General features: G+C 37.6%; 2 protein-coding genes across 4 annotated transcripts; one reads left to right on the top strand and one right to left on the bottom strand.

Annotated features, from left to right (window-relative positions):
* Window positions 1-5415: 5415 nt before the first annotated feature.
* Eya (eya transcriptional coactivator and phosphatase 2) lies at window positions 5416-15381 on the top strand. 2 transcript variants are annotated; one of them, XM_071780422.1, is made up of 9 exons: window positions 6877-7018; window positions 10324-10444; window positions 10788-10953; window positions 11251-11434; window positions 11518-11653; window positions 12000-12083; window positions 12238-12503; window positions 13115-13571; window positions 13893-15381. In XM_071780422.1, exons 2-9 carry the CDS (start codon window positions 10333-10335, stop codon window positions 14072-14074), a joined length of 1587 nt encoding a protein of 528 aa, XP_071636523.1. In that variant the 5' UTR covers window positions 6877-7018; window positions 10324-10332; the 3' UTR covers window positions 14075-15381. The 2 variants fall into 2 exon arrangements, with proteins under 2 accessions (XP_071636522.1, XP_071636523.1); XM_071780421.1 differs by lacking the exon at window positions 10324-10444 and having other exon boundaries at window positions 5416-7018.
* Window positions 15382-15562: 181 nt separating this feature from the next.
* 26-29-p (C1 family peptidase 26-29-p) lies at window positions 15563-19239 on the bottom strand. 2 transcript variants are annotated; one of them, XM_071780423.1, is made up of 12 exons: window positions 19050-19239; window positions 18425-18477; window positions 18151-18318; window positions 17833-18005; window positions 17640-17744; window positions 17412-17571; window positions 17095-17287; window positions 16806-17023; window positions 16612-16712; window positions 16363-16494; window positions 16068-16257; window positions 15563-15972 (listed from the first exon to the last, which is right to left on the bottom strand). In XM_071780423.1, the coding sequence occupies exons 1-12, from the start codon at window positions 19052-19054 to the stop codon at window positions 15788-15790; spliced, it is 1683 nt and encodes a 560-aa protein (XP_071636524.1). In that variant the 5' UTR covers window positions 19055-19239; the 3' UTR covers window positions 15563-15787. The 2 variants fall into 2 exon arrangements, with proteins under 2 accessions (XP_071636524.1, XP_071636525.1); XM_071780424.1 differs by having other exon boundaries at window positions 19062-19239.
* Between the last annotated feature and the right edge of the window lie 119 nt (window positions 19240-19358).

The raw sequence follows: 19358 nt of genomic DNA, 5'->3' as shown, positions 1-19358 counted from the left end.
CTATTATTATCTCTCTACGAGGAATCAACTAAAATACTTAAACGCGAATTAAGTATCTAGAGTAAGATAAAATAAAGAGCCAGCTAAAGAGACGTCGGCGGCCGATATTTGCCGATGTATTAAAACTTGATCGATCGGAATACCAATTCGCCGAGGGAAACCCTCGAATATATATATGGGGTGCTGAAAAGAAAACAATGTATGTATGTAGTTTACCCTTGTGAATTTCGCCGACTTGAAATAATTTAAATTTTTGCTTAGCAAAGATTTCGTCACGGCTATCGTCGATGCTATCTTTTTTTACATTTTCTCACTTTCCAACATTAAACGTTATAAATAAACGTTAACTTCCATTTAAGCGTTTAAATCTACGTAAAATTAAATAAATATATTAACAAATTTATTTTTATCTATATACCCGATATATGTACACTACGAAAAGCTAAGCCATTTTAATTCCGCGATAATGTTTACGGGAAATATTTTTCATATCTTATTTTTGAGTGATCAGCAATCTTAAAGTTGGTAAAATAATATTAACATAAAATTTTTCAACGGCCCATAATTTTCGAATGATCAATATCATTAGGCGCAATCCTAAATGCAAGTAATAAATCAAGACCGTCAGGACATAGAATAATAGGTCTCGATGTGACCTATAACCCGGACGTCTTTTTTTTCCTTTTTTATTAGCACGGAACAAAGATGTGTTCTATTTACTGACGTTGCCGCCGCGGTCCTGGGTTGTCAGGGAAACCACGAGCACGCAGCATGTCACATCCGGTCCGGCAAGGATCTCAATCGGTCATCGAACCATATAATATAATCCGGGCATAATATATCGATAAACACACAATTCTGTGCTGCAAAAAGGCATAGAAAATGTAAAAAGAAAAAAATTGACAATTTTCAGAATCGTGAGAATTCCCTGTTGCCACATATACAAGGGTGGAGGCAATTTTCGCGCAGCCGAAAGCATTCGAAATTTTGTATTCGCCGAAATTACACTGAAACTATTGACGATCGTTTGATTTTAATTCCTCGCCGTGATCGTCCGATAGATCCTTTCCACCCCGCGATCTACGCCACTGCCTAAATACTCGGATTTCACGACATGTTTACAAAGATCCTAGAGATAAGTTGAGAATGGCCGCCGCAGCCCCATGTCTCCTCCATGGGTGTAAGGTGACAGCTGCCTGCGCCTGCGTGCATGCATGCATACACACACACATTCACACACAGAGAATATCTTCGGCGAAAGAGAAGGCGTATGAAAACTGAGTGACGAACATAAAACGAATTAATTATTTAAATTCGCAAGTCGCTTAATATTTAATATCCCAAAAGTATTTCCAAAAGTATCAATAAACATGTGGAATTGGAGCATTTCATCTCATTTCCACGTTTCTCTCACTAAATCCTGCTTAACAAGAAAATCAATGACTTCTGATTGTCCTGTGGAAAACTTTTTTAACTTGTACGTTTCATGGTTTTTTTGATCGGTTATTAATGTGGTCACAGAGTATACTTTGGTTCTCGGTACCTGAACACTGAGTCGGAAAGATAGAACACCCTGTATAACAAAGGGAGAGACGCACGAACCTAACTCACACCAACATCTTCATCACATATGTACATCTGCCTTCCACATACGCGCACGACGAAACGGGGAGAGAGATATCTCGCTTACTTAGCTTTGGCCCAAAACTTACTCGCAGGATCTCCGCACGTGTGCATCCATTTTCGCAGGATATGTAGTTCAAGTATACGCGCGTCGTGTACTCATGGCAAAAGAAACGCGTGTTGGCCTCTAAAACCTATCGAGATTATATTTACATCGACATATAGCATCTCGTCAATCTTCTTCAGATCTTCGTCGACGAATGTGTCAATACTTATATCCATTAACTCTTTGCGATCCTATGCTAATGTAAACTTGACACGATGATTCATGATGATCCTCGCAAAGGTCTCCGAACACTTGAACCAATGAATGATCGATGAACAATATTCTAGGAACACTTATAAAATGCTCCAGTTATCAATCATTGATCGTTACATCTTTCATAATATTGAAACCATAACAAAAATAAAATACTTAACAATAATTTATCAAAACATCGAAATTATAAATAAAATCTTGATTACAAAAGCCGAACCTCCTTCCCCTCATTTTAGTATCATCTGAAATATATCGATTGCATGAACCATCAAGTTAATTTGCCCAACTATCGCTTGTAGAGAAAGGATTGAAATAAAAATCTTCAATTCCCAATTTTCAATCCTGAACTCTTCTAGAAGAATGTAACAAATGAAAATAGCTGAAATTGACGAGAAAAAAAAGATTATTAAAATAAGTAAAAACATTCATTTAAATAGCGGTCCTGAAAAAAAGTCGAGATCACACATCCTGTAAGTAAAAATATAATAACGTTACCGGCGTACGTGCTGTTGACAATAACCCACGGGCCCGCCGTCTCGTGAACCTCGACATCGTATACGTCTCTATATGTACCAGCACTTTTCCTAAAGTGTTCGTACACATATACCTCTGGGTGGTCGTTATGTACATACGTGCACCATTAATACATTGAAGACGACTACAAGCCACCCGCATATCTCGAAAGACTGAACCGCGTATTCTTTCTCTATCTCCCTTTCTTCCCTTTTCTCGCTCTTTCTCTTGCGATTTGCGAAGCTCTTATTCCATTATATCATTATCTAAAGGTATCGCGCCAACTATAATATCATTCCGCCATTTCTTCACCGGCCATGCAGTTGATGACGCCATGTCTACCTCCAGCTCGTCTCATCTCTTTATTATCCGTCGTCTCTGCAACGAGTCACTCCTGAGAAACGCAATAACATCCGTTGCACGTTAGAATCGATATTTCTTTCACGAAGGCGGCATATCGCATTTGTCCTGAGAAACACGGCGATACGAGAATCGCCACCTCCTTCGAGAGGCTGCTGAAAATTTGATTCGTATGAGAAACTGATAGTGGAAGACGGTAGACTCATAACAGTTTCGTGTTCAGCATGTGCACGCAGCTTTCTTCAAACTGTTAAAATTTAGGAAAGATACGTAATTGACATGTTTAAAGGAGGGCATTATAATAGCATCGGATACGCGAAGAATATTTTACGTTACGTCTTTTAAATTAATTTTGGTCAAACGTTTATCCTTTGTAATCAAATGTAAAACATTACGCGTAGAAATTGAACATAATTTTCTAAGTTGACTTAACAACATTTATATTATCCTGTTTGAAGAATGTCACGTATATACATATGTAAAACTCTTACGTAAAACAAACATGAATACGCGAACAACACAACGTGCAGCAAATCTACACAGTTTTCAATAAACAGATAAATGAGATGGCCGGATTCGTATAAACACAAAGAGATTCCCGTGTTCGACGTTCCGTGAAAATACAAAAACTGGAGAGTGGATTAGCCGTATTTATCCTATCCTCGCGTTTACCAAACATTATGTAAAGCATTTTCTCCTTTGTTATTCGTCACAATAAGCTCTGATGTCAATCATCGTGTAGCTCGAATATTCGCTATTATTTCACAAACGTACGTCTGTTGTTGGTTGTTAGCAGGGGATAATGTTTCCGGAACGTACGATAGTTAATAAGAAAGAATTGTTAAACGCGCAAGATAAATGTATGGATATTTAAGCATATTCTAGCAATAACAATTAAGTAGATATTATAGGTGTCATTTGTAAACGATATAATACTGGGAAACACGTGCGAAAAAAGCGTTCGTGAGCGCAGCGCTTAAACGAAACGGGAAGGTTTCTCGAGATGCTTTTATGGTAACGTTAGCGAGACTTTTAACGAAATTTGAGAGTCCATCAAGCTGGTGGAAAACGCACAATGGATGTTGGTACAGGATGTAGGAAATTATATTGCCGTCCATGTTGTTCCTCATTTTCGTCATCGTTCTTGAAAAATGCAGACTCACCCTCGCCGTTACAGTTACATTAGCCGCAAAGAGGTTTCAAGTTTAAAAGTCCACAGCATGAAGTTTATCCCCCAAAAGATATAGCATCCTGACAAATAAATTATTTAAAAATACATTGTACAAAGTTATACAACGTTCTAATTTTTCGACGAAAGTGTCGGTTTAAAAAATTTTCTCTCAAACTTTCTCCTACTTGTTTTAATTCTTCTGACAGAATTAATAAGTTACATTAATTTTATAATACATATAAATGGTAAATATATTGAGAAAAGTTCTTATAAGAAATGCAAGTGCAATATTTCTAATGGAAAAAAGGGATATTTCTGTTAGTTCCTTAATCCAGTTAATCCGTGTGCGAGACGCGCGGGTTCTTAATTTTAAAGGTTTAAAGGCAGAGGGCCGCTGTACATCTCGCTGTAATAATATCTCGCGAACGGCCATCCCTCGCCCTCCATAATTTCACTCATGGCGAAGGCCCTACGTTGTTTTGTCACGCAGTGACAGAGGAGAAGCAGACATCTCGCGGCGCGGGCGCCTTTATCGCGCCGTAATCGATAAAGCGAGAAAAAAGGACGCAGGGACATTCTCGCCTTCCAGGAACCCACCGTAGTATGACGTAGTGCCGGCGTGCCGGATAGTGGCGTGGACCTCCCGTCAAGAATTCTCTGTCTCCGCATAAAAAGAAAATTAAAAGCCAAGAAAGACCGTCAAGACCCCTTCACCCCTCTCTCTCTTTCTCTCACACAGATGCAAAAATGAAAGATTAATTGAAAAATTATTTTAATTGAATTTAATTGAATTGTTTGGAAACAAAAAATTGGATCTATATCTATAAATCTATATATCAATAGTAAATAGTTTGATATCAAGCGGAACAAAAGATAAAACCGCACAAATTGAGGATATAAAATATTATAATGCAATGATATTTTATCGTGTAAAACTATAAAGCCCATGACCGCCATTAAAAAGCTACAACGAGATTAAAGCACAAAACCGAGCGATGCTCTTTTTACACCGCGTCGTTCGCGGGATCCTAAAACTAAAAAACACGCATTCTACAACTCTTATCAAGATCGGCCATAGATCCTTTTACGTGCTGTCTTCTCTGAAAAACTTGTCCCGCCAGGGAGGAGCGTCCGTGCCGAACGATTTGTACAAATGAACGGTGACAAGAGGTGACACGTATTCGAATGTAAAGGGGTAGATTCTCTTTCTCTCGCGCGTTAATTCGCAACTTCTCTCTCTCTTTCGTCATTTCTGTCTCTGTCCTTCTCGCGCGTCGTCATCGCGTTTGATTCTCCCTCCTTATCTCTCGCGCCATCACCCACCACGCCATGCCACCACGCGCGCGATTCGTTATATCCTCTCGCTCTAATTAACGAGCGACCTGTGTGCTCAGTGTGCGCCCGCCACCCGCCGCCCGCCATGCCAGCCATGCCGATTGCCGGTGAGAGCGAGACAAAGAAGGAAAAAGGAATGCGCGCGAGGGAGAAGCTGCACGTTACGCGATCCTAAATAGAGATATGCGTTATTGAGCAGTATCATTGCGCGCAAACGTAGAAATAAATAATAAAATGCAAGGAAGAGAGAAAGTAAAAGAGCAAGAAAGATATGACGAACGCGTGTTATAAGAGGCAGAGAAGTGAGAGAAGGAATGTATAATTTCTCATTTTTGGAGGAATTATCATTTCGGTATGCGCGTAATTCGCGTAGCAAGTAGCAATACGCAATAATGGTTTGGAAGAAAAGGAGGAAAACAGGGAAAGAGAGCGATAAAGACAGAAGAGGCAGGGCAGGGAGAAAAGCGGAGGTTAAAGGACGAGAGGAGAGGAGAGGAGAGCAGGAGAGCGCGGAACAAAGAGAGGCGACTGGACGAGACGAAGAGGGCAAGAGGGCAAGAATGAAAGAGAGAAAGGTGAGGCGAGAAGAGGAAGAGGAAGAGGAGCCGAGCGGGTGACCACGTGACCACCGGGCGGGGGTGGCAGGCGACATTTCGCATGCTCAGAACTCCACACTCCACAACAGGCCACGACACGACGCGACCTGTCGTATCTGGACAGTGGACGTATCGCGCTCTCTCGCACACGCGCACACACGCACACACGGCGAGGACTCGAGACTCGAGGAGTTGAGGACCCGCCAATACATCTCTACGCTATACGTCGCTACGCGAGACGCGACAGTCGACACGCGACGTGACGCGCCGGGGCGCCGGGGAAACGATGGTAGTGAGTCTAACGTGAGCGATCAGCGATCTCTCCGCCGCGCCGCGCCGGAGATTCGGGATTGGGGAGTTGGGGACTGGGGAAGCGTTTTTCCCAGTAGGAGAAAAAACGCCGCGGCGTGCCGGGAAAATTAAACGCGCGAGTCTTGTTGGCACTGTTGGCAGTCGCGGTCGCGGGTCGCGGCAAGTGATCGTGTGCAGGTGGCGGTGCATCGGGTGCGTCGGGTGCACGGCCAGGACTTGGGGGCTTTGCACCGCATCCCCCGCGCGAACGCGAACGGGCGAAGCGGTGAGCGGCGAGCGGTGATCCTGCGGAACGTCCGCCACTCGGACCGCGGACGAGGCTCTCCCCGGCCCCGGTGACCGAAACTGACCGCAACTGATTGGAACGACGTGGATCGGTGGATACGATCCTATCGAAGACGTGCATCGCCGATCGCCGTATCGAGACGGAGACGTGGTCTCTATTCTCTATATGTATGTGTGTTGGGTGCCGGGCGGTGCGCGAAAGGTAACGCACGCGTAACGCAGAGGGTGGTGGTTGAACGCGCAGCACGATGTTCCCATGGTCCTGGAAGATGCGAGGAAAGTGAATGCGTGGATTCCTATACGACTCGACGTATTTACGCGCATCCGCACGGACCGCACGTAGGAGACACGCGCGTCCGCCCGCCCGCCCGCACGCGTTACGCACCCCCGGCTCCCCGGGATGTAACGATGCTGTTGTCAGGAGGAAATCACCGACGACATCCTTGAATATTCGTCGGAGCACTCTGTCTCGGGTCTGGACTCCGGAGCCAGCAGCGACGGAACGTAAGGCTCTGATCGATGTTGTTTCGTTAGATTTATCGCGACAATTGCTCTTTTTCCTATCCCCTATATGCTAATGTGGAATGTTTCTTGTTCGTCTCGCAGCACGTTTGATACATGTACGTATGCCGAACCAGGATTTGTCGTTATGTCCAGATCGTGTCGCGTGACAGTAGATCTTCCTACAAGTTAACAGTCTAGTGCAGCAAATATAAATATATAGAGGGATAGAATATATAAATTTGGAAAAAAATGCGAGTTAAAAATATAGAAAAGAGGTATGGAGGTTGGAGTACATAATTTATGTTTATATTCTGTCGGTGAACATAAAAAATCGTTGAAAAGTTAATTTATTCAAATAAATTCTTGACGTGTCTTTCGTATCGCACGTGGTATATTTTGTATATTTGAAGATTACCGAAATAAAAATTATATTATATTAATTTTGTGTAACACGTTATGTATCTTCAAAACTATAATTTATCATTTTAGAACTTAGTAATGTCCTCTCTCTCTCTCTCTCTTTTTCTCTTTCTAAATTGGTTCTATTAATATTTTACTAATTAATCTAATTCCGGAAGAGAACACTCTTCAAGTGATTTTTTTTCAATTCAACATTCCTGTGTATGCAATATATGAGAAAAAGATAATTATCCTTTTCATGTTAGTTATATCAGGAATTAAAATAATCTGTCCTAAAATAAAAACGCATAAACGTTCTAAACATTCTATACGTGCACATTTTTTTTTTCTAAAATTGTTAAATAAACGAGAAAAAGAGGGAGAGAGAGAGAAAGCCGTGAACGGCTGTTCGCGGATGTTCGCATACACGCGTAAAATGTCATTATCACGTGAGCATGCGTAACTTATGCATCTCATTCGGCTCGTTACGGCAGTAATGTATTTTAATTGGCCATTGCGTAGTATCAGACAATACGTTCTCTCCAAAAAGCCTGTCGCGCTGCTTAACGACAGTTTTATCCAACTATTTTCGTAACAGTTCACAAAACTGCAAACAATGCTCGTATGAAATAACGTTCTATAATATAGAAGTGATAAAGTTTTAATATTTACTTTTTCGTGAGTGACGCCCTTCACAGTGAAAGACCGCAAAGTTAGAAATGAAAAAAACATGATTTTGAGAAATTTTATTCAGATATTAAGATAAAGTAGTTAAAGCTTATTCTAAAAAATTATCTGAAAAAAAAAATAAATTTAATGAAAAATATGTACATATGAAACGTAAACACAGGTTTTCTCTCTATAATTAGTAAAAACTAATTTGTATATTTTAGAGTTAAAGTTTTATTAATGCATATTTGAATTTGTTGAATATTTGAAAAATTATTAGACTCGCGATTTAACACCTTGCTTTCATTGCCGGTACTATGCACCGAATATAATAATATTTTTATAATCATTCAACGCTGATATTCTGAAATAAAATTCAAGTTATTTTATTCATCAGATCGACAAAATTTTAACCGAAAAAATCTTCGATGTTATGACGAATAATAATTAACGTATTCTACTTGGAGGAGTAATAGTGCCATTATGAGGCTAGTCCAGCTATTATGAAGAAAGTCCAGTCAGAAGAATAACATTTATTAAAAATAGGATAACAAAGTTACACGAAAAAACTTTCAAGTTAAAATGCTCTTGCAGTGAATAAATTTGTTCAAACAATAATAAATCTAGCTATTATGAGGAGAGCTATTATATACCGATCAAAAAAATAACATTTTCAAAGGACGTCTAAGAAACTTTTGTATTCTTCACGTAATGTGGCCAGATAGGTTCGGACAAAAAGCTTTTGTCTCGATAAACTTCTCTTGTGTAGCCATCCTTAGGCTTTACTTTTCCTTCTGTCTCCCTCTCCCTCTCTCCCCCTTACCTTCTCTCTTTCTCTCTCGCTCTCCTACGGTCGACGACGTAAACCGAGCCATTAGGTGGACGAGAGGAGAAACTTGCGCGGATAAGCAGCGGCATTCCTCTTGTTTCGCTGCATTTCGTTTTCCTTGACGGTTGACAGACAGACAGCCAGTCAGAGTAGGCAGACAGCAAGCTAAGCAACTCGCCCGCGATAAACACTTCGGCACAGGCTTTTGTTTAGATAAGCGGAGTGCCTTTCATCTCTCGCTTCACTGTGCATTATATGCGACTCGGCGCGGCGCGGTGAGATGAGCTGCGACGATATATAGGGTGGCTATACAACGTCGTATTCGGCAAAAGTCTTATTTCTTAAGATTTCCCTTACGGTACTACTTACTCCAATATCTGCATGATCCGCACGCACTTATGTATACATAAACCTGTACATAGAAATCATTTGCCAACGATAAAAAGAAAGTTTTTCAAAGCGGAAGGCGATGAAGAGAGAGTAAAGAGCTGGCAATAAGCCCCAAATCAATATTTATCTACGCTCTTCTAACAAATGCCACGACAAATTAATTCGTGCCTTTCGCGCGACGAGATTATTCGTTCAAAAGCGATTGCGCTTAAATGCTTCGTTATCAAGGTACTCAAATCGGCTGTAAAATCAAAGTTGTACTTTTATAATACAATATTTGAAAAAAATAGAAGAAAAATTGAGACTTGCGTATACGAGCGTGGTCACGTATCTCGAGGACGTCTTAAAGGTATCTTCTGCTTTTTGCGCGAATTATGTACGAGACATATGTACGCGCACGGGGGCGGAGTACAGATATAGATAGTGACTTGGCAACATAAAGAATACATAACGCAAAGCATCGAGGATCGTTCCATTGGCTGGTTTCGGTGCCTCGTGGTGTACGCCTACCCAGCCAGTCACTCCACCTCTTCGACACGCAATTGGCAGACAATAATCGAGTTCTCACGCGAACGAGCAGTCTCGTGACCTCACAGGTGCGCGATCTTCCTTCACCTGCAAAGTGACGAGCGTGCGTTAATGCACAATCGTTCAATACACGTCGTTAATGCTTTGGCATACGGATTTAACTGCTTATCGAGGAGTTTTATGGCATTCGCGTCTCCGCATGCACCATTAAATTACATTTACAGATTGCTGAAATATAAGAATAATTGTATATTATTATACTTTTTATTAATATATTATAACATTTTGTGTTTTACGATTTCATCTACGGATTCTCTTTCTCCCCCTTTTTCTCTCTCTCTCTCGCTCTTTCTCTCTTTGATTATCTCACATGTTTCCAACAAAGAGACATCGATCATTTTTAAGTTACAATATTCTTTTGTGATGGTTTCGTTATTTGTTCTCACGCTCTCGACATAAAGATACAAATCGGTGATTTATGTCATTACAGTAGAGTGATATGTTAACCGAAGACAATGATCCGACAAAACCAGCAGGGGTTTTAGACAATGCTGGCAACGTGTCTTCCTCAACAGAAGCCTCGGTACAGCATCCTCGCGCCGCAAACAATGGTAGATAGAACATGCAACTGCATTGGCGTAGAATAGATATATTGCCACATAAAATCAAATTTAAATTATTAGATCCCGTTACTTTTACATATAATATATCTAGAGGTAACATTGATGATTGCTCATTAATAGCTGATATCTCGTTACGATAGCTTAAGCACTTTTCGCATTTCGCTATTTTCACGTTTATTCCAATCATTCCAATCAGCTTCTCGAAAGTACGATTAAAAGAGTAGCAATCAGTATCGTTCTAGAATTCTAGATCATTAAGCAAAGATGCAAAATATAGACATTTCGGAAAATTGCATTTATAAACAAAATGTTTTGTCCATTTTCATACAAGAGACCGAAGTTAAGAACGAGGTGCAGGACTGTCCCGAGAATGACAGCGTACCCGGTGGTGAGTTATACATCGACGAGAATGCCGAGGAAAAGGAGCAGGAATATCCGGACTCGATGGAAAAGACAGATTACGGATCCCTGTACGGACCCAACCAATATTACAATAGGTATTTAAACATTAATTCGCCAAATACAGTCCACTGATTAAACGTAATGAGATTAACTTCATTTGAAAAAATAATTGTGATGAAAAGATATTTCATTTGCCAGAGAAATGTAATTTGAATAAAATAAAATACGAAAAATATATTTGTAAAAACTCTTGATAATTCGACTTTTTAAATAAAATCATTGTTTAATCGCCAGACTACGTACGTATTATATTTGTAAAGTCAATCCGCTTCGAACAAGCAGATCCCCATTATATTTAAAAAAAATTTATCACGGTTTTTTCTTTTCCATAGCCTGTACAATTCGCCACCTTACGGATCAACGACAGCTTCGAAAAACGCATCAAGCTTGCAGAGCTCGTACCTAAGCTCTTATACATCGTCAAGCTCGATGACGCAGTATCCGTCCTATGCCAGTTACAATAGCGGGACGACAACCTTCCCGAATATGGCGCAAAATATATCATCGGCCTCTCAGGTGAGAACGCACTCGATGTGTTCGATTTCCATCCTTGATTTTTCCCCAAATTGCGAATGACCTTCCCTCCTTTTCTTCCGCAGAAATTAGACTATAGCGCTTACAGCAGTAGTTTGTACGGAAACGACAGGGTACCACTCCAGTATTCCGGATATTATCCTGTGCCCGGTTATCATGCGCCGCCAGCTTCGTTCAATATCGGAAACATCAACTTTGCTGGTAATCTTTTACTGTTAGATCGCGCTCTTTTTTATTTCTTGCAAATGATAAATGAAATTCCTTGTAAATAAAATGCAACAGTTGCATGGCACGAACTGTTGGAAAAACAGTGGTGCAAAAATGAAACTTTTGCATTCAAGTCGTTTAATCGGAAACTGGTTTAAGTTTAATTTTGAAAATTATGTTAAAATGTATCGCTCTGAAACTTCAATATTCTAAATTTATTCCAAAAATAAACTGATGTATACAAGAGATTTTATAATTCAAACAATAATCATTTGCACGTTTAATGAGAGCTCTTTACAAAACGATCGCAACGTTAACATTATTTCGTATGCGTGAGAAGATTCAACCAAGTCCGCGCTCACGTTGGACCCAACGACACACGATGCGAGCGATCTGACCGCACGGGAAACCGCAAACATCGAAGGTAATATATTATATAATCTTACATAATATATTGTCAAAGGCAATATATAATTTTTGAAAGAATATTAAAAAAAGAACATATAACATATCTATAATGAAGAATATTACTGAACAAATATTAAGAAAAAAAAAACCTGTAACTGTCCACTTTCCAGTGGCAACGACGAAGCCATGCAGGCGCGGAAGAAGACAGAGCGGAAGCGGAAACAGTATCGGTTCCGCGGATACGACGGAAGCCGGCCCCGAGCGTATATTCATCTGGGACCTCGACGAAACCATAGTCGTATTTCACTCCCTGCTAACTGGACAATACGCCACCAAGTACCGTAAGGATACAAACCTCCTGGCTCAAGTGGCGTATAGAATGGAGGAGATGATATTCACTTTGGCGGATACGCACTTTTTCTTCAATGACGTAGAGGTGATAGAAATTTCTTGCAAGTTCCCATGTATAAACTTTATATAGAATGATCTCCCGCTGAAGCAGAATATTTAAATAACTTTTATAGATTCGAAAATATAATTTAAAAAATGATTTAAGTATTTTATGTAATTATTTAACTAATATTCTATATATCTAATATTTTATATAGTATTTAATTTTAATGATTATATAATACTTAATTCTATTTTTTAGAGAAGAATATTCTCTAGTATTACAGAATGTTACTTATCATAACTATTTTTAAATTTGCAAATAATATTTGAGACACTTGATCTCTGAATGGTCTGGTATAGTCTTAATATGGTTCGCTTCCTGCCAACGTCCGTAAGTTGACCATATGTGATCTTTAAAAACTAACATCTGCATATAGACTACCTGTATGGTATAGTGCAATGTGAGATTTTAGCTAGAACATAATGAATTTTAGAATTTTGTATTCGTTACAGTCAAAAAACAATTTTAAAGCCTAGACGAATCATATTCGGCTCATGTGCTTTACGGTACATGATGTAGCAATTATGCATACTGATAATTCATACTTTCAAATGCAAAAACTGCAATTTGATATATTACTTTTTCTTTCGTAGGATTGTGATCAAGTGCACATAGACGATGTTTCGTCGGACGACAACGGGCAGGACCTGTCATCCTACAATTTCGCGACCGATGGCTTTCAGTGCGCGTCTGCAAACAATGGAATATGTCTGGCATCCGGTGTGCGAGGCGGCGTCGATTGGATGAGGAAGCTAGCGTTCCGTTATCGTAAAATCAAGGAGATTTATTGCAACTATCGGAACAATGTAGGTGGCCTCCTGGGTACAGCCAAGCGCGAACAGTGGCTACAGTTGCGTTCCGAGATTGAAATGTTGACTGATAACTGGTTGACGTCGGCAGTGAAGTGTCTGAACATTATCAACAAGAGAAGCCACTGCATCAACATCCTGGTGACGACTACGCAGCTGGTGCCCGCACTCTCTAAAGTCCTGCTATTTGGCATCGGCGGAATATTTCCCATAGAGAATATATACTCGGCCTCTAAAATTGGTAATTATTAAACATAAAGAAACAATTAAATAATTACCCAAAAAATGTATAACTATACAGCTATATCACTTGATTACATCATGAAACGGAAATTACATGGTAATAAAAGACAGCTAAATTTATAGTTTATCCAGCAAATAAAATCCAGCAGAAAAATAAACTATAAAGTTTTTATTTTTATTTTAAGTAACGAAACAAAATATATATATGCATAAATAAATTGATATTTAGTATAACTTGCACTTTTAAACAAACTAAAACTTTTTGGCAATTTTTCCATTATTTTTGCAGAACCGTAGCAAAGTTACATTCTCGTTTTAGGAAAGGAGAGCTGTTTCGGTAGAGTGGTCGCCCGATTTGGCCGTAGATGTACGTACGTGGTGATAGGAGACGATTCGGACGAGGAAACGGCAGCGCGGGCGCATAACTTTCCCTTTTGGAGGATAAATAGTCACTCAGACACTCAAGCCCTTTATACTGCCTTAGAAATGGGATTTCTTTAATCAAAAGCACGTACGAAAACCAGTCTCTGTCAGGAAATATTTCGGTCGTATGGAAAATCGCATGACACGTATTTCTGTGCGATTAACAAGAAAAACTAGCGATAAAACCATGCGCTTAACACACTTAACATTCCCTCATTCTTTTTCTGGAGCAGCTCTTATCATTCCTATAACTTTTATCGTGTGTAATATACATAAAAGAAAGAATGACACTTTCGCAACTACGTCATAGTTATACTCGCCGATTCGCCTGAAATGATTCGCGAGTTTGGTCGGACATCTCGTCCGCAAGTGATATAGAATGAAAGTAAAATTTTAGTGATAGCAAGAAAATTCGGAGAACAAAGATTTATATGTAAAATAAGATTCTTTCGGACGGTTTTCTAGCATTGTGGACTTAGTCACGTGTACTATATAAACTGAGAAATCTGTGAAAAGTATATATATAGATATATATATATTAATAATAATATACGTTTCATGTACTTAAACGCACTACGTTTGCATTCTTTTTCTTCTGATAAAAACGAATCAAGCGATTTTTACTAGTATATGTGGTAACAGATTCTAATAGAACAGATTTTTTTTCATTGACATTATTTACACAGCTTGTATGGATTTACATAATTTTTCACAAGTTATTTTTATAGTTATCATTCACTTAATATACCGTGATACTTTTACGCGCAAATTTATTGCAAAGAATCAGTTTGATTGTTACATTCCCATTAATTATATCTGCTTTATACCTGTATTTGTCATACTACGTGTATTTTTTTTGTTATTTTTACATTCCTTTAGCCTCGCAAATATAGCTGTAAGCAACATTATGTATATTTTGAAAGTATCCATATCAATTACACATTATACACACGCCATATAACAATCTTACTGGACATAAATGCATTAGAAAAAGTATTTATATATTTGTAAAAATATTATATAGTTATTACCATATTTTGGAATTGTACAAGGCTATTTGACAAACGAAAAAATGCATTAAGTAATATAATAAAAAGGACGGAACGAATTAGTATAGTTACTAATTACGGTTGACATCGTTATGTGTAAAAACAGTTTATAAAAATTTTCTGAATATATCGTATTATTCGTTAACAAAGCTATTAATAAAAGTATAATTGAAAATATAATATGTAATGACTGTTCGTGTCTCAAGAAAAGAATGGGAAAGTGAAAGTAACTTTATTCTTTGGTGAAGAAAATCATCTATGCATCAAGTCTATGTTAAATTATATGTGGTACTAATTTAATATCGGCTATTCTGAAAATAAATCAATATTCTAAGATTCTGTTTTACTTAAAACATATATATACCTGTTTAAATTTCATTAACAGTTCTATTTATCTCTGCTGTTAACATACTTCAAATTTGAATAATACTTTATTCGATATAAAATAAAGCTTTTTTAATTTTATTTCTTAAATAATCACCTTTTGATATTACTAAAAGTTATTTAATTGACGCTCTTTTTAGTCACAAAATGTTTTATTTTCGTTCATTTTCGTTATCATATTTTCCTATATTAAATACAAATCTTCAACAATTTATTACAGCTTGCTCAATATGCTAAACAACTAAATATATTTTATACAGAACCTACATTTTTTAAATTGTATTTGAGTGTGTATTTGCTCATTGGAAGTATTAGAGAGCTTAAATGATACAACCAATTCTTAGAAATAGAACTACAGTTACATAGTAACATATGTGGGGGCAAGAAGAACTCCGCAATTGTCATCCTTTTGAGCCATTAAAATATATCCGTCGTTGCCCCAGTAATTCGACCAAGAATTCTTTACTAGCCAATAACCCGTTCCATTCATGGTGCCATATCCAACAGCCAAAACAGCATGATCTAATTTATCCTCGGTATTACCTATATAATACAAAAACATAATTGTTTGAATGAGAAATTTGTATTTATAAGTTTTTTAAAACTATTAAAAAAAATAATGAGTTTACAAATCTTACCACAAGCTGGATCGTAATACACTCCACGAGAGTAAAAAGAGAATGTCTTGTGGGAGGCATCGATAGCAACAGAAATAGGACCATGTTTAGCAATGGCGATTTTCAAAGCTTCTACATTGCGTGGAGTGACGTTAACGAAACCTGTGATCTTAGCTGTCAATGTTACGTTGTTTATATGACAGTACCCATCCTGACAAAAGAAACAAAAAGTCTTTTTGTTTTTCTTGTTACAAATTATAAGAGAGAGAGAGAGATCAAATTTATTATTTAATATAAATTTAATGAAATAATTTACCTGTCCCAAGTAACCACCGTAATCCTCTTCAGTAGGTAAACCACCATGTTTCATTATCCACTGATATGAACGAAAATCTTCTCCACCGTCACATCCATTATTACCAAATCCCCATGAACAGTCGATGAGAGCCTGCAATATTAATACCATAATATTATTGATCTGCAGTATAAGCACTATACTCTGTGTTTATACTGTATTGTATTATATTATAATTCGTAAACTTTGCTACTTCTATAACTTGCTTACCTGTTGAGACAGACGTACTAACTTGTTATGCTTCATGTAATAGGCACCTTCTACCGCACCAGTACTACCAAAACTCCAACAAGAACCGCAAACGGACTGATCTATTTAAATAAAGTACATCAATTTATATATATATATATATATATATATATATATATATATATAACGTATATATTAAATTTAAAGTTACAAACCTTTAACTGGCGTTACAGCGCCATAAAGCCTCCAATCTATGCTATCGGGAACATCTTTGATTTCCTTTTCGATATCATGCGGGAATGGTGCTCCACCATTGTAACCTGGAGTGTATAGTTTGCCTCGTAAAGCCTTCAATTCGAGATCGCTACGATCCACCAAATGATTAACATTTAACTGATAACCCAAATTGGCACGGTTTGTAGAATGGATAAATCTGGAAATTATATACATGAAACGATTATTTTTGAAATGATACATACAATACTTATTACGGCATAAATGTACCTTATATTTTGTCTAAATAAGTCCTTGCGATACATATGATCCAAGTCATCCTTGTAATTTTTATTGTGAGTCTTTTTAAATGTGTCAAATGCTTGATGTAAATGATCCTCATAATTATGAATGAATTCGCGCATTGGGTTAAAGGTGTATATGTGATTTTCACCCGGGCCTGGGAAGCTGACGCACTTAGCATCTGCAAATAATTTTTTTCATAATTATAAATTCGATACAATAATTGTTTTATTGTAATGTAATAAAAAATCTTTATATATCAGTTAACAGCAACTGGAAAAATATATATTAAGAATTTTACGTACCTTCTATGATTTTAAAGACATCATCAGAAGGTTTGTCAAAGGAATACCAATCATATTCCAGGTAATAATGATCATAATGTGAACCTAAGAGACTATTAAATCCTCTCATTTCATACCTCACAGGAATAGGCTCCTTGACTTTTGGCAGATATGGTGATTTCTACAAAGATTATTTCCTTTAAGTAGCGCAGGTTTATTTATCATATACACAAATAATTTTATTCTTACCTTATAACGTATCCAGAGAGTGTATTTATTTGTTTTTTCCCCAATTTCTTGTACAAGTCGCCATTTCTCACACAATAATCCATTGATCATCTCTTCTCCAATACACTGTACATAAATTTCATTGAAAGCTACTTGTACATATTTTTTACACATTTTGCATATACATTATAGAATTTACAGTTGTGCAATTTACCTCCATTTCAGATGCATCTGGAATAATAGACTGTGGTTGTATTTTTAAATCATTAGTACCATTTACTTGAAGACATGTTTCTTCATTACTAGCAGTCTCTGTGGTAACAGGCGCTAATTTTATACTGGCTCCATATTTTCCTTTGTGAGCCAATTGAAAGGTTTTAACCATCCCTATTAGACAAAGAAACAGATTTATATGTTGTATTGTATGTGTACATGTATACTGTATACTGTGTACGCTATACTAAACAGTTTTTATATATCTAAGTTAAAAATAGATAACGAATAAATGGAAGATTATTATCTTTGAAAATACCTCCATAATAATCAATTCTGCTAGATCCACTGTTGCCATTGTACCATGCATAAAAAGGCTCTCGAATTTCTGCATATGGTATATATAATGTTCCTTTCGCCGTATATGTTCTACTAAATGTCGGAGCTTTCAAACTTTTTTTGGCAAGTGCCACTGTGCAACATATCCCTGCAAAATTAAAAAAAATTTTGTATATGAGAGAGCTCTTGAAGAAACAGATACATAATAAATAGAGAAAAAACTATTGCATTGTACAGCTACTTAAATAACTTACCACAGAATATTAGAAGTACACTATTCCTAACGTTAGACATTTTTGTTGCGCCTCTGAAATAATGACATAAAAATGGATGAATATATATATTTAAGCATTTATCGTCGTGCTGATAACATGGCTGACCTAGCCAGATTACATTAATTAACAGACAGTCATGGTAATGGAGCTCTAATGTGTATAGATTATTAATTTTTTTTATATATAAAGAAAACAATAAGGAAATGGTATATCATTATTGTTGTAACAATGGAATATTATTCCATCGCTACATTTATTTATTTTTAAGTAACAGAAACGTCATAATTGGCAAGACTACTGTTCAAGGATATAATTGAGATTCAAATAAAAGTTTATGTATCAGTTTCTAAAATAAAACTAAATCACAAAGATAAAAACGAGTAAGTAGAAATGCATCAATGCAATTATTGCATTGTGAAAAAGAAATAAACTTTCGGATACCGGAGAAAATGGAGCAGCTTGCAACATTCGCTTTATTCTTTCCAAATGTTTCTAACACATTTATCTTAATTCGAAATTGTTATAAGATTAGAATATATTAGAATATATATAAAACGATGTGTGCGTATAAAAACAGAGTTTTAATTACGCGTACGAAATTTACCTCATTAAGTACCTTGCGACGCAGAAAGGCTTGTCTCTCGACTCTCGAGAGCACAATAATAGCCGAACGCTTTAGAGTACACTCACTTTCTTATCTGTTTACGTTCGGAAATGTCGAGGAGAACGGAGGTCGGAGAAATGCCTTTGTGTGCATGCGTAACATAAACATATTACAAACGTTCACGTGAAATTGAGTGGCACTGCTTGGCACCTGCTGTAGCTCTGACGCGCGCGCGGCTTGCGCACGCGCACCGCACTACCCGTCTGGCGTGCGTGGTAGCCGCGCTGCCGCGCCGCAATTAGCGCCAAT

This window comes from Temnothorax longispinosus, chromosome 6, assembly GCF_030848805.1.
Source record: "Temnothorax longispinosus isolate EJ_2023e chromosome 6, Tlon_JGU_v1, whole genome shotgun sequence".
Classification (NCBI taxonomy): domain Eukaryota; kingdom Metazoa; phylum Arthropoda; class Insecta; order Hymenoptera; family Formicidae; genus Temnothorax; species Temnothorax longispinosus.
Note: the sequence above shows the minus strand (reverse complement) of the source record. Positions and strands in the feature narration are given on the sequence as shown.